Below are 15,406 nucleotides of genomic sequence, written 5' to 3' on the forward strand. Positions count from 1 at the left end.
TGGGCTCACTGCCCTTGTGTTTGGTTAAGCTTTGACAGTAGTTAGGCTTTGACAACCCTTTCGTGCCAGCGTTTTACACAGATTTAATCTATTATTTGACATTAGTCTTAATTCTTGTTATTGACTTTAAGAGTTTCCAAGTTCATATAGTTGTAAATCAAAAGGATGTATTCACAGTCTGTTTAGGCAAAAATGAGTAAATATTGATGTCCATTTTAACATTGAATCAGTGTTATAAATCAACATTAAGTATAAATAAAATGCATTGTGAGCAACATACAAATAGTAGATCTAGTTCAATAAATACACAGTAAAATCATTAGTTGTTTTGACCAAAGAAATCTCACACTTTTTATATTCATAGTATCACTGTGAATAAACATACACTTTGCTGCATATGAAAATGTGTTTCCTTAAAACTATAAAAATGCTTAACAACAATCAAATTTAAAAATCAGCAGCAACAAAAGCATTAAGAAAAGTGCCAGGTCTTTAGAGAGAGTGGTGAAACTCCATTGTGGTGTTTTATATGTCTGCTATGAGGTAGTAGGTTGAAGAAACATTTCATGAGGTTTAACAATTAATTTAATTATGTTTAGTGGGGTATTTTTTAACAGCTGTTGGTCGATGTGTAAAATGGTTCAGAATGAAGCTGCCTTTTAATCTCCTTTATGACAGCTTCCTGTTTTTATCATAAATTACCCACAGAAACCATTCTGTTTTTGTGCAAACCGTAGCTGGGGTTGTGCAGGTTGACAGATACAACATAACATGGGTGCATTTCACAGTATCGATAGCAAACTATGGTTGCAAGTTCTGTCGTTACCAACATATGATTTGGTGTTTCCCAAAACTTAGATCATGCTCTTGAGCAAAATAAGCAAGGTAACGTAGTACAATTTATATCTTTAATTCCATATATACATTCACCGGCCACTTTATTAGGTACACCTGTTCGACTGCTCAATAACACAAATATCTAATCAGCCAATCACGTCAGCAACTCAATGCATTTAGGCATGTAGACTTGGTCAAGACGATCTGCTGAAGTTCAAACTGAGCATCAGCATGGGGAAGAAAGTTGATTTAAGTGACTTTCAATGTGGCATGGTTGTTGGTGCCAGACGGGCTGGTCTGTGTATTTCAGAAACTGCTGATCTACTGGGATTTTCACGCACAATCATCTCTAGGGTTTAGAGAGAATGGTTCGAAGGATATCCAGTGAGTAGCAGTTCTGTGACCACAGTGAACCCATCTTCAGATGACTACTTCCAGCAGGATAACATGCCATGTCACAAAGCTCAAATCAACTCAAACTGGTTTCTTGAACATGAACATCCAATAGAGCACCGATGGGATCTGGTGGAACAGGATATTTGCATAATGGATGTGCAGCTGACAAATCTGAATAAACTGCGTGATGCTATCATGTCAATATGGACCAAAATCTCTGACAAATGTTCCCAGCACCTTGTTGAATCTAAAACACAAAGAATTAAGGCAGTTCTGAAGGCAAAAGTGGGTCCAACCCCATACTAGCAAGGTGTACCTAATATAGTGGCCTGTGAGTATATACAAATTTCATTCTACATCTTTTAGTTTGGAAAGAGAATAAAAGAACTGTTTTTGAAGAGAGCATGTGTGAATGTGCTCTAGCAACCCAGGATTGAATCAAACATCGGGAAATAAAGCAAAGTAATGGCAAACAAAAATACTGAAGTAGTCCCTCAGATGCCATATTCATTACTGGCAGCAATAATCTGACATTAATTCAATCTTGAACCGATTAATTAGCAGAAGTTATTACTTTACACAATTCTAGAAACAATCGGGAAACTCGGGAAACAATCATGACTAGCTAGTTAATTCATCCAACGATTGCATTGTACTATAGTAGTTAAGCAGTAAGTTATGTCATTGTATGGGAAACACACCACAGATTTCTGAAAGAACCCTTCTCACATCTCTACTAACAAAGTGCTTGATAGTTTGAACAGGACACTACAAGACAAAAAAGACAAAATAGTCCCAAACCTCAAAAGTTGAAGTCACAAAATAGTCAAGATCCACTTGAAAATGTTGTCACGGTTTCCATGTATCCCAGAGGTTCAATGACATCTCCAGTTCCCTCAGATCCAGAAGTTTTGTCACATTTGACCTTTTTGTGTCCCTGTACAGGGATGCTGTCTTGTAGTACAAGGATATTATCACTGATAACATCACTGACCATACTGTAGTCCTCCCCTACCAGGGGCTTCTGGTCTCGTTTCTCTTTGTTAACTTCCACGTACCCTGTAAATCTAGCAGGGGTGATGCTGACATGCTCACATTTGCTATCGGAGATCATTTGAGTGTTTTGGTCCTGAGCTTTTACTGGTGAGCCATTGGAATCAAGGTGAAGTCGTTGCTGAAGATCTCCAATGACAGGACTTAGCTGACTGGAGACAGTCCCAGGGTAGGCCTGCTCACTTAGTGTAGTGTTTAGCCCCTGGATGGTGTTTTGTGCAGTATCTGCACAGTTTTCTTTCTTTTGGTACTCAAGATGAGCTTTGCTATCAGACTCTGCTTCTTCATCATAGTCAGAGACCACGAGATACTCCACCTGACGGTCTGAGCTCTGGGCTATTTGGGGATATTCCAGAGTAACCAGAGCTCTGAAGATCTCCTCAGACTTCCCACTCTGTTAAATGAAAAGTAAAATGACCTTTGTATTTTGGCACCACAGTTTTGTGGAGTCAATTCATTGTCCGTTGGAAATGTTCATTTTTTTGTGACCATGATAGAACGAAGAACATCTCAGTACAGATTGTTTTGTGAAACTTTCAGAATGTAATATAAACTTCATAAAGAGACTGTTATTGAGAAATTGTTAAAAAATGATATTGGATTTAACAGCAAACCCACAGCATGGCAAAAGGAGTGTTTACATTAACAAGTCTTAAAGGCACAACAGCAAAAATGGCGTATTTTATTTTAAATCATGAGTGTTTTTGGCTTTTTTCTTTTACTAATGTCAGAGCTATCCTGTAAATAAAAAAAATAAAAAAAGCCCAAAAGTAAAACTAAACTGCACCTCAAGAAAAATTAAATAATAAAGTAATGCATGATATGGCCCCTTTAACAAGCTAGAAATGCACAAATTATAGTAGTGTCTGCTGTACCTTAAGAAGCTGAGTATCTAAGCCACTGATCTTTGGTTCTGGAACTGGTGGCAGTAAAAAATGCTTCACCCTAGAGAAGAATACAGAAATGCATCATTAACTTCATGGTGTTATCCAACTTATTTTTAATGTAAGAGCAGGCACAGTCTTTTTGAACTTTTTAACTTGAATCTTCCAGTTATTTCAGCTAAGCGAAAACATTTCATTATGCTGCTTGATGTATCAAACATGTTTTACAGCACAAATAGTTTTACCGTTTACTACACATTGTTATTCTTTTAGGTATTGAACTATAGTGACTAATGAATCCTGCACATCCACAGGAAAACTGTGTTGAAAAATAAAATGGATTCAATATTATGTTTAATTTGTGTCATACATTAAGGTACAGAATTCTGGATTCTGAAGGAAATCCTGGGAAAACTTATCTTTTATGCACAGGCATTAGTGTAAACCCATTTGTCATTGTGATGAGGTAGGATGTCATGCTTACCATTTTATCTTGACTGTCAGCACTCCTGCAGTCAGCAGGAAAATGACGACAGTTAGAGTGACGGCAAGGATCATAACTGCATTCTGTGTGTCAGACATATCTGCAAAATAAGAAACACAAAGACTTCATCTTCATCCTCTTATGCTGTATATTGAGTTAAAGGGGTCCTAAGATACAAAGCACAAAGTCCACTCCAAAGATTGTTATTCTCTACATCAGTAAACACTGTTTCCGAACTCCCTGAAACGCCTTAATTGTTGTCTTCAGTTTCTTCCGGGAACGTACACGTCACAATATTCCTAATTTATATAAATCCTGCCCAAAACATATGCAAAAAAAAGGGGGCGAGGCCTGGTTTAATTGCATTTGTTGTGTGTTTAAAACCCGCGGTTATGGAAAGGGAAGTGAAACACACTCAAAACAGCTGAAAAATTACAGTACACTATTCCAGCCGACCAATCAGGGCACATTGCGTTTTTTGGAAGGAGTAGCTTCATAGAGACAGGAACTAAACAGAGTGTTTTAGACAGACTGGGAAGAGAGGTGCTGCAATAATGTGAAATATGTCAAAAAATAATGTTTTGTTTTTTTTAATATTCATGCATGTAAACCTATTCAAGTAGACCACTAAAACAAAATCAAGACTTTGAAGGGCATAATAGGTCCCCTTTAAAATGTATCTAAAGGCAGAATTGTTCAAATTGCAAAAAACAAATGTATAAAGTTTTTTAATTATCTTTATTTATACTTCATTTATTCTTTACTTCACTGTAGCCTGCACACTGTTGTGTAAGGTTAAAAATGCTCAGTAATGTAGAACAATGGCTGGAAGGTGTGAAAGATTGAGTTGCGGTTGCTGGTATCATCTTACTGTCTGGAAGCTGGATGAAAGCGGATGGGCTCCATTCACTCCAGAGGCCTTGGTCTAGTTTGCAGCGCACTTGCACAACGTACTTTGCTCCTGGTTGAGGACTATAGATGCTAAACTCCAACTGTTTTCCAGCATCATATGACTACAAACATAAGAAGTATGTGTCTGAATCATAATTATTACATGGTATCAAAACTTTTAAATGCAAAAATGAGCTTTTTAAAACCCAGACCCCCAATGTAAATAGATTTTTTTTTCATAATAAATTGATAAGTAATTTAAACATCATTTAGAAGCAAATGTATATAAAAATATGTAATATTTTTAGATTTTTAAAGAAAATCCTATATGTTTTATTTATGGACCCCAACTTGAAAATCCTGGCCTTAATTGGTGTCAATTTAAAAAATGTCTAATTAAATATATATATATACACTACTAGTCAAAAGTCTGGAAACATTATTATTTTTAATGTTTTTGAAAGAAGTCTCTTATGCTCATTAAGGCTGCATTTATTTCATAATAAATACAGAAAAAACAATAATATTGTGAAATATTTTTACAATTTAAAATTATGGTTTTCTATTTTAATATACTTTAAAATATAATGTATTTCTGTGATGCAAAGCTGAATTTTCAGCATCATTGCTCCAGTCTTCAGTGTCACATGATCCTTCAGCAATCACTGTAATATGCTGATTTGATACTCAGTTATTATCAATGTTGAAAACATTAATATTTATATTAATATTTATAACATTAATATAATACTTAATATTTTTTTGGAACCTGTGATACTTTTTTCAGGATTCATTGATGAATAAAAAGTTAAAAAGAACAGCATTTATTCAAAATATAAATCTTTTCTAACAATATAAATCTTTACTATCACTTTTTATCAATTTAACACACCCGTGCTGATGAAAAGTATTAATTTCTTTCAAAAAAAAGAAAGAAAAAAAATTACTGACCCCAAACTTTTGAACAGTAGTGTATATTGTTACAAAAGATTTCTATTTTAAATAAATGCTGATATTTTTTAACTTTTTATTCATCAAAGAATCTTGAAAAAATATCACAGGTTATAAAATAATATTAAGCAGCACAACTGTTTCCAACATTGATAATAAATCAGCATATTACAGTGATTTCTGAAGGATCATGTGACACTGAAGACTGGAGTAATGATGCTGAAAATTCAGCTTTGCATCACAGCAATAAATTATATTTTAAAGTATATTAAAATAGAAAACCATAATTTTAAATTGTAATAATATTTCACAATATTATAGTTTTTTCTGTATTTATTATGAAATAAATGCAGCCTTAATAAGCATAAGAGACTTCGTTCAAAAACATTAAAAAGAGTAATGTTGACTGGTAGTGTCAATACATATATTACAAATCATAAGAACATTGAAACTATTTGAATCTCACCTCCCAATTGCTGCTGTCCTCCTCGTCTCCGCTGTTCTCCATTTTTAAGCGAACTTCATATTTGATTGTTACCCAGCCTGAGCGGGTGTCTGCGTCACGAGGAGGCTGCCACTGCACCAGGAAATAAGGACTGTTCTTGGTCTGCATCAAAGTTACATTCACATTTTCTGGAGGGTGAGGCTGCACTGTGTGAAAGAAGATGAATCATCTTAAATGACATTCAACGGCACACACACTATGTTACATGGATGGCTATTCCTCATATGCATCTTGTACACTACCATTCAATTCAATTTATAAAGCACATTTAAAAACAACAATAGTTGACCAATGTGCTGTACAATGTACTAGAATGAATTATAAATACAATAGAATCCATCATAAGACATAATGCATGTAAAACAGGGCAGACTACAAAGGACATCACAAGTTGTAGGCTAAAGAGAAAAGATTATATTTTAACTTTGGTTTAAAAATATGTACTGCTGCTGCCGTTATAATAGACATCAATAAACTGTTCCAAAGTGTAGGTGCGGCTACGGCGAAAGCTCGATCACCCCTAGATTTTAACTTAGAAGGGGCTAGGCCATTTAAAGATTTAAAGACAAGTAAGAGCACTTTGAAATCAATTCTAAAACTGACCGGGAGACAGTGTAGAGATACAGAGTGATACACTATATTGCCAAAAGTATTGCGACACCCCTCCAAATCATTGAATTCAGCTGTTCCAATCACTTCCATGGCCACAGGTGTATAAAATCAAGCGCCTAGGCATGCAGACTGCTTCTACAAACATTTGTGAAAGAATGGGTCGCTCTCAGGAGCTCAGTGAATTCAAGCGTGGTACCGTGATAGGTTGCCACCTGTGCAATAAGTCAATTCGTGAAATTTCCTCACTACTAAATATTCCACAGTCAACTGTTAGTGGTATTATAACAAAGTGGAAGCAACTGGGAACAACAGCAACTCAGCCACGAAGTGGTAGGCCACGTAAAATCACAAAGCGGGGTCAGCGCATGCTGAGGTGCACAGTGCGCAGAAGTCGCCAACTTTCTGCAGAGTCAATAGCTACAGACCTCCAAACTTCGTGTGGCCCTCAGATTAGCTCAAGAACAGTGCGTAGAGAGCTTCATGGAATAGGGTTTCCATGGCCGAGCAGCTGCATCCAAGCCTTACATCACCAAGTGCAATGCAAAGCGTCGGATGCAGTGGTGTAAAGCACGCCGCCACTGGATCTAGAGCAGTGGAGACGTGTTCTCTGGAGTGACGAATCACGCTTCTCTGTCTGGCAATCTGATGGACGAGTCTGGGTTTGGTGGTTGCCAGGAGAACAGTACTTGCCTGACTGCATTGTGCCAAGTGTAAAGTTTGGTGGAGGGGGATTATGGTGTGGGGTTGTTTTTCAGGGATTAGGCTTGGCCCCTTAGTTCCAGTAAAAGGAACTCTTAAAGCTTCAGCATACCAAGACATTTTGGACAATTTCATGCTCCCAACTTTGTGGGAAAGGTTTGGGGATGGCCCCTTCCTGTTCCAACATGACTGTGCACCAGTGCACAAAGCAAGGTCCACAAAGACATGGATGAGTGAGTTTGGTGTGGAGGAACTTGACTGGCCTGCACAGAGTCCTGACCTCAACCGATAGAACACCTTTGGGATGAATTAGAGCGGAGATTGTGAGCCAGACCTTCTCGTCCAACATCACTGCCTGACCTCACAAATGTGCTTCCAGAAGAATGGTGAAAAATTCCCATAGACACACTCCTAAACCTTGTGGAAAGCCTTCCCAGAAAAGTTGAAGCTGTTATAGCTGCAAAGGGTGGGCCAACTCCATATTAAACCGTACGGATTAAGAATGGGATGTCATTAAAATTCATGTGCATGTAAAGGCAGGCGTCCCAAAACTTTTGGTAATATAGTGTATGTTCACGTCAAAAGTACCATTCAAAAGTTGTAAGAAATTGTTGATTGTTGAAAGAGTCGATTGTTGTTTAAGGAAATTGATACTTTAAAATTCAGTAAGGACGCATCAAATTGATCAAAAGAGTCAAGAAAGTTCAAAATGTTCTGTTTCCACAAAAATATTAAGCAGCACAACAATTTTCATTGATAATAATTCATTCAGTTAACATTGATGATAACAAGAAATGTTTCTTGAGCACCAAATCAAAATATTATATGATTTCTGAAGGATCATGTGATACTGAAGACTGGAGTAATGATGCTGAAAAATCAGCTCTGCCATCACAGGAATAAATTAACTTTTTAATATACATTAAAATATAAAAGAGTTATTTTAAATTGTAATAATATTTCACAATATTGCTGCTTTACTGTATTTTGAATCAAATAAATGCAGGCTTGGCGAACAAAAGAGATTTTTCAAAAACATTAAAAAAGCATACTCTAAACAACTGTATTTATGCTCTTAATGCATTCAAAAAAATCACCCATGTGTTAGAGCATCAACCATATGCCATATGCCAGCACATTCAAGTATCTTCAGTGGGATATTCGATACAAGGCTTGGGTTTTGCAGTATGCAAGACACAAACCTGTTCATCCTCATTCTGCTCAGTTAGTCAACCAGAGCGGCCTCTGTTTAGTGCCATTTAGTACTTTTCCATTCCACTCAGATGCTCTAAAAGTCATCACCGTTTAACTCACCGTTACAGATGGATAAGCCCAGTGCACACACACATTTCTTGCAGGAACTGAACTGGTTTAGGGGAAACTGTAACTTAACTATATAAGTGCACATGCAGTGTTATCTGCCTCGTGTTCTAGTATGATGATCTAACTGAAAGTAATAAAAGTTCAAAAGTTTCACCATGAGGAAATTAGGCTGATTTTGCTGTGTGTGCCTTTATGTAGCTGTAGGCAAGTTTTATATCAGGGATGGGCAACTTTCCTGCAGGGTTTATCGCCATCCCTAATCAAATACACCTCAAAAATCTAACCTACGTCTTCAGGATTTCTTAAAATTACAGGCAGGTGTGTTTGATTAGGGATATAGGTAAACTCTGCAGGACAGTGGCCATCCAGGACCGAGGTTGCCCATCCCTGTTTTATATACACTATATTTAGCAGGCAGCTCACTGCACTGTGGCTGTTGTCAAAACAACCCTTAAATTGGCCTCTGTAGTAAAACATCATTAACCATTCATGCAAGCTCAGTATACACTAGGGGCATTTTGCAAGCACATAAAAACAAATCCATTTTTGGATGCATTTTAATATTTTGTAAACACGATAAATCAACTCACCGATATCCATAACATCAACTTCCACAGATTCTGAATAGGCTTTTCCCAGTGTATTGGAGGCCACCACTGTGATGTTGTATATGATCCAAATAGATGTATGCCGCTTATCAAAATAACAGGAATTGTTCCCCGCCTTATGATAATCTGGGCATTCAAAGACTTCCACAGAGCTGAAAAAGTTTATTGATGGTTTAAATGTTGAAATTGATGACATAACTTTTGGACAACAGATGAACCAAAACCTGAGATTTATTGTCATAAAATATGTAAACATGAATCATACTCATGAAGTCATGTTTATTAATAAATGTGTGTGCTGTACAAATGTGTAATGCTCTGGAAAAACATATTTAGAGAATAGCAAAAAATGAAGTTCCAGAAATATGAGAGCTACATACAGTACTGTTTAAAAGTTTGAGGTCAGTAATAAGTTTTTCAAAGAAATTAATTTTTTGAAAATAATTAAGAAATTAATTCAGCAAATGTGACAGTAAAGATATTTATAATGTTACAAAAGATTTCTATTTAAAATAAATGCTGATCCTTCAAATTCATCAACAAATCCTAAAAATTGTGTCACGGTTTTCCCAAAAGTTGAAGCAGCACAGCTGTTTTCAATATTGATAATAAAAAAGAAATGTTTCTTGAGCAGCAAATCAGCATATTAGAATGATTTCTGAAGGATCATGGGATGCTGAAGACTGGAATAATGATGCTGAAAATTCAGCTTTGCCATCACAGGAATAAATATTTTTTAATATATTACACTAGAAAAAAGCTATTTTAAATTGTAATAATGTTTCACAATATTACTGTATTTTTAATCCAATAAATGCCATCTTGGTGAACATAAAAGACTTCTTTCAAAAACATTAAAAAATCTTACCAACCCCAAACAACAGAGTATCTCAGTAACAGTATGAAATCATAGAATATTTTATTGAGCCAAATAAAGCATACATTATAAACTGTGTCAGAATAAGCACGCAGTGAGGCAACTATCCATGTTTTGATACAGGGAAAAAATAATGTAACCACAAATATCATTCTTTTTTTGATGGCAACTTAAAGGGTTAGTTTACCTAAAAATGAAGACTAACAGGGGATAGAAGAGATTGTTGAATAAATTTGTTATTTTTGTTTTGTTTTTGCAAACAAAAAGTATTCTCGTCACTTCATAACAGTAAGGTTGAACCACTGTAGTCACGTGGACTATTTTAACAATGTCTTTACTAACTTTCTGGACCTTGAATGTGGTAATTTCGTTGCTTTCTATGGGAGATAAAAAACCTGTCGGATTTCATCAAAAATATCTTAATTTGTGTTCCGAAGATGAATGAAGGTCTTGTGGGTTTGAAACGGCATGAGGGTGAGTAATTAATGACAGAAGGGTTTTTTTTTGCGTGAACTAACCCTTTAAGTTAAAAAGTATACAATGATGAACAGAGATTTAGGTTGCACAGACCTCTCTTTTCTGTAATACAGGTGGTAGCTGGTGGGCAATCCACCAGTTGATCCAGGCTCCCACCAGCAAGTAAAGGTCTCTTTCTCAGGCGAACGACATTTTGTTAGTCTGGGCCTCCCTGGGGGAGAATGACCTGGAGAGACATTGTAATTGAAGAGTATATGATGATATCTGTAAAAAGCCTATTATAGAATACCCTATTATTGAATTCTTCTGGAAATAGTCCATGTGTTGTGTGTTGAAACATGTTTATAGGTATTTCTTAATGAAACATAAAATGTATTATTAAAAACCATACTTATAGAAACTTTGGTAAATTCTTTGAATTCTACTTGGTTAAACTCAATATAGAATCTAAAAAAACTGCACACTGTTAGCCACATCAATTCAAACGCAGGAATTCAGTTCTGAATGGCACACAAACCTGATGTACTGTATATAAACAAAAGGCCTCTGGATTATTAAATTATAGATTTAAATTTATAGTTTTACAGCAACTGTCTGAATTGTAGTTATACAACTACTGTCTGAATTGATTGGCTGAATTTATAGTCCAGCCTCGCTCACTTACACATGCTGTGTGAGATCCAAGAGAGAAGCCACATCAGAGTCAGCGCCTGCTCTGCATCTCTCCGCATTTTTCCTGCATGAGAAATAAATGTCCACAAAGTCAATAAGGCGTCCACACCAAGCACGTTAAGTACCACCTGTAGAGTTTGTTTCTACTTTAAACATCAATCTAGACATGCAAAACAACCACTTAGCATGTGTAAACACCTTCACTCATCACAACAGCTGAAAGGTCATTATGTGTACAATTGCATTGAGTTAACTAACTCTATGCCAAGATTTAAAAAAAAAAAAAAAAAAAAAAATTTCATTCTCCTCTGATTTCATGAATAATGGCCATGATGGCATTAGTGGATTTTTTATTTTTATTTTTTATAAATAGACTAGATAAAAATAAATAGATAAATAAGATTATTTTTGGCACAGAATTTCTGTCTCAGCTAAGTAAAATGATGATGAAAAGTGACATTTTGATTTGATAAGACTCAGGCTTCTGATTATGAGAGCAGGACGATCACAAACACTAAGTCACACAAGAAATGAATTTTCAAAATCATAAACAATTGGGTCATTGATGAATAAGGGTAAAAAAACATAATGGAGATATAATTAATTTTGAAGTTTTATTAAGTGTTAACAATGAGATTATGTGGTTTTTACAATGAATTAACACTGCTTTTGTCATTTTTTACAAGATGGACAAAATTTGTCACCAAAAAAGTCATTTGGTTTAACCAAAATTTCGGTTTTACCGAATGACACTTTTGGTTTTACCGAATGACAATATTTTCAAGCAATGCTAACAGGCTGATATCTAGCTAGCTAGCTAGTTAGCTTGCTAGCTAGCAAAAGCACAATCAAACATTTTATATTTAGTACATGTTTTTTAAAATATTACAACATTTTCCATGTTTTACAGCGGTTGTACCGAATGACCTGATGTTTCGGGACATGCGTATGAGCAAGTGAATTTTTAAGAGAGACTTAGTTACTTTGTGTCATGACCATGTGATCCTTTGCAGGTGTCTGAATGATGTCACATCCTGTCACATGATCCTGACCGCATGACTTGATCCAAAATGGTCCCTTTATATTGGTTTCTCCGAATGACATCAGTGAAAAGAATTTTTCCGGACATTCTTTCTCATAACACAGCAATGACTTCTACAGATAATTTTTATACCATTTTGCACTATGATATATGATGTTCAAAATCATGCCAGAATAAAAAATATATACATTTATTACATTTTAAGATATTTTAATCACAAATGAAATGGACGGTTGGTTGGTTGGCTTTGGACGGTTAAACCGAATGACCTTTTGACACTTCAAAATCTTTAAAATACCTTTATATGTAGCAAAATATTAAAACCTTTTGGATTCAATAAAAGAGATCAAGTTGTACTACCTTACATACTTTGGATGTCATATCTTTGTTTTTTATTATCAAGGCCTTTGTTGCCCGTCACGTCATTGACCCAATTACGTTCTCTATTTAAACTGAAAAAGCACATCATGATCAGAGATGTTTAACACAGAAAAATGAATGTTTATTTCTGACAGCATGGTAATGCACAACACCAGGCATCAACAAAAGAATCGAGCAGGTGCAGAGAGGTGACTTAATGGAAAGTTACTGCCTTGGAAATGATGAGTTCCAATGAGAGACACAGGTTGAAAGGGCCATCAATCTGCTTTGTTTTTGGATCATTTTTAGAAACACTTGGCAACAATATCTTGTGGAATATAAATACAATTCACCGACTGCATTTTATGCGTACATGTTTTAGTTTCCATGAACATGCCATCAGCTTTATTTACAAACTTATAAGTCATTAAAATGCCAAGGACGAGATTAACCAAAATGTTCATGTAAATATAAATCCGACAAACTATTGTCTGTGGTCAGAACAGTCCTTTATTTTCCCACATTATATGCATATTGAGAAGGAAGTGGGCTGACGTCCAGATTTAAATGACCTCAAAACATTTGACATTAACTTTCTTTTACAGTGCCAAACAACTTAAAATAATTATTTTCAACTTGGCATCAGCAAGATTAACAGCACAACAGACAAGTAACAATATACAGTTAAACATTTTACATAATATACATTCTTATACATTCCTAACAAATCATATATATAAGGTAATCAGTGTGGAATACTAATAGATGAAGAATAAATGTAGACATAAGCTGTTCACATACAAAAAGAGTTGCCCCTCACCACCCAAAATCAAACACTAAGAAAATAACTAAAATAAATATTCGGACCCCACTTTATATTAGGTGGCCTTAACTACTATGTACTTACATTAAAAAAATAAGTACTTAATGTGTTAATATTGCATTACAAAACACTTTTGCTGCTACTGAGGTGGGATACGGGTAAGGTTAGTGACAGGTTTGGTGGTATGGGTAGGTTTAAGGGAGGGTTAATGTGCAAGGGATGGGTCAACCGTGTAATTATATATATTATTACAGAAATTAATTACAGATGTAATTACATGCAGGTATTTTTTAAAATATAAGTACAATGTAAAAATACACATTAAGTGCATTGTATCAAATGATTAATTTAAATGTAAGTACAGTCATTAAGGCCACCTAATATAAAGTGGGACCAAATATTCATCCTTGGTTTCACCTAAACCAAGTAAAGCAAGAGGCAAGTACCATCTGGGATCAAACAAAATGTATAAACAGTCTAAAGACTTTTCAATCGATACATATTTTGCAACAGGCACCACAAAAGTCTACTCTACAAATCTCTGATGGTCAGAACATTACTAGGGAACAGCAAACTGCACTATATTAATGAGTCTACACAAACTCATTTGGTCTCTCCTCCAGGGGCCAATTTTGCCACTGCATTCTTACTGATAACAATGTGATAGCCATAAACAAACACATATTGCTTCAGTAAGCCGAGATGAGGCAGGTCAGACAGTCAACCCATGATCCCAGGTCAACCGAATTGAACAAAAAATGTAGACTACTATTTTGAAGATAGAGGAGATTCTGTCATGCACAGCTATGGTTCTGTGGTCACTGTGATTTTCCCAAGTAAGACATGTTCCTGAATCAACATATTTTGTTGATCCTGGAACAACATTCTTGTCTGTAAATTTAGTCCTAACCATATCCCTAACCCTAAACCTAACCCTACCCATAACTTATCCCTAAAACCTGAGGGAAATGATACTGATGTAGAAGCACTTAACCCTCATTATAAAGAAAAAACTACAATATTATTGATTACGACGGTGACATTGAAATATGTAGACTATACAACAATCCAATAATTACAAAAGAATAGTGCAAATCTTGACGCAGCTGCTTGCCGCTATATAATCCTTGCAAATCTACATGAAATATATTGTTTTGATCGCGGCACAGAAGAAAATAACTAGGCTACTTCGCAAATTACAATAAGTGCACCATGACAGTTCATAAATCTTCAAAGAGTTTCCACCACATTATAAAACATTGTAATATGGAGCTTTTGACGCGGAGACTCACCTGGATCCGCCACCCAATCCGTTACCGAAATTACTCGCACAGCTTCACCTGTGATTTTCCAATATTCCACATACGTGCTGCATTTTGGACTGTTCCGCTATGAAAACAGTCTCTCTGAAGCGATGTCCCCCTTCAAAACGCGCACTATGAGAATGGGAAGGACAAATTTACAAAGTCATCCTGTTGACACCGCAGTCCTTCTGAGTCTCCAGTTGCACACAAACAGCCCTAAAGCTGCAGGGAGAGTCTTGAGGAGTGGCATATCTAGTATGATGTTACATCACACACATTAAGGGCCAATGACACGGTGCGTTAGAGTTAGAGCAACTGTAAACCAGATGAGTAAAGTTCGTCAATATAAAACAATGATGTTCGTCTAATAAAGCCTCGTCTGGAAGTTTAATAAAGTTTTTATAAAACGGTTTAAAGTTGTACGGTGCCTAATTCCATACCTAGGTGGCCAGAAAAACAAAACAAAGTGAAAGACAGATACAGACATATGTGCGTTACTAAGTGGTTGTTACACTCTCAGGAAAAAAAAAATGGTACAAAAGCTGTCACTTGGATGGCACCCTTTAAAAAGGCTCTAATATCATTTAGGTACTAATATGCACACTTTT

The 15,406-nt window shown here is 35.7% G+C and overlaps 1 protein-coding gene across 1 annotated transcript; it reads right to left on the reverse strand.

The window, feature by feature from the left end:
• Positions 1–209: 209 nt before the first annotated feature.
• Positions 210–15,018, reverse strand: prlrb (prolactin receptor b). Its single transcript, XM_051893702.1, has 9 exons — positions 14,787–15,018; positions 11,262–11,333; positions 10,691–10,823; positions 9,226–9,395; positions 5,963–6,147; positions 4,526–4,667; positions 3,655–3,754; positions 3,162–3,231; positions 210–2,680 (listed from the first exon to the last, which is right to left on the reverse strand). Exons 2-9 carry the CDS (start codon positions 11,326–11,328, stop codon positions 2,060–2,062), a joined length of 1,488 nt encoding a protein of 495 aa, XP_051749662.1. The 5' UTR covers positions 11,329–11,333; positions 14,787–15,018; the 3' UTR covers positions 210–2,059.
• Positions 15,019–15,406: the final 388 nt, after the last annotated feature.

The sequence above is a fragment of the Ctenopharyngodon idella genome, chromosome 5, assembly GCF_019924925.1.
Source record: "Ctenopharyngodon idella isolate HZGC_01 chromosome 5, HZGC01, whole genome shotgun sequence".
In the NCBI taxonomy this organism is placed as follows: Eukaryota; Metazoa; Chordata; class Actinopteri; order Cypriniformes; family Xenocyprididae; genus Ctenopharyngodon; species Ctenopharyngodon idella.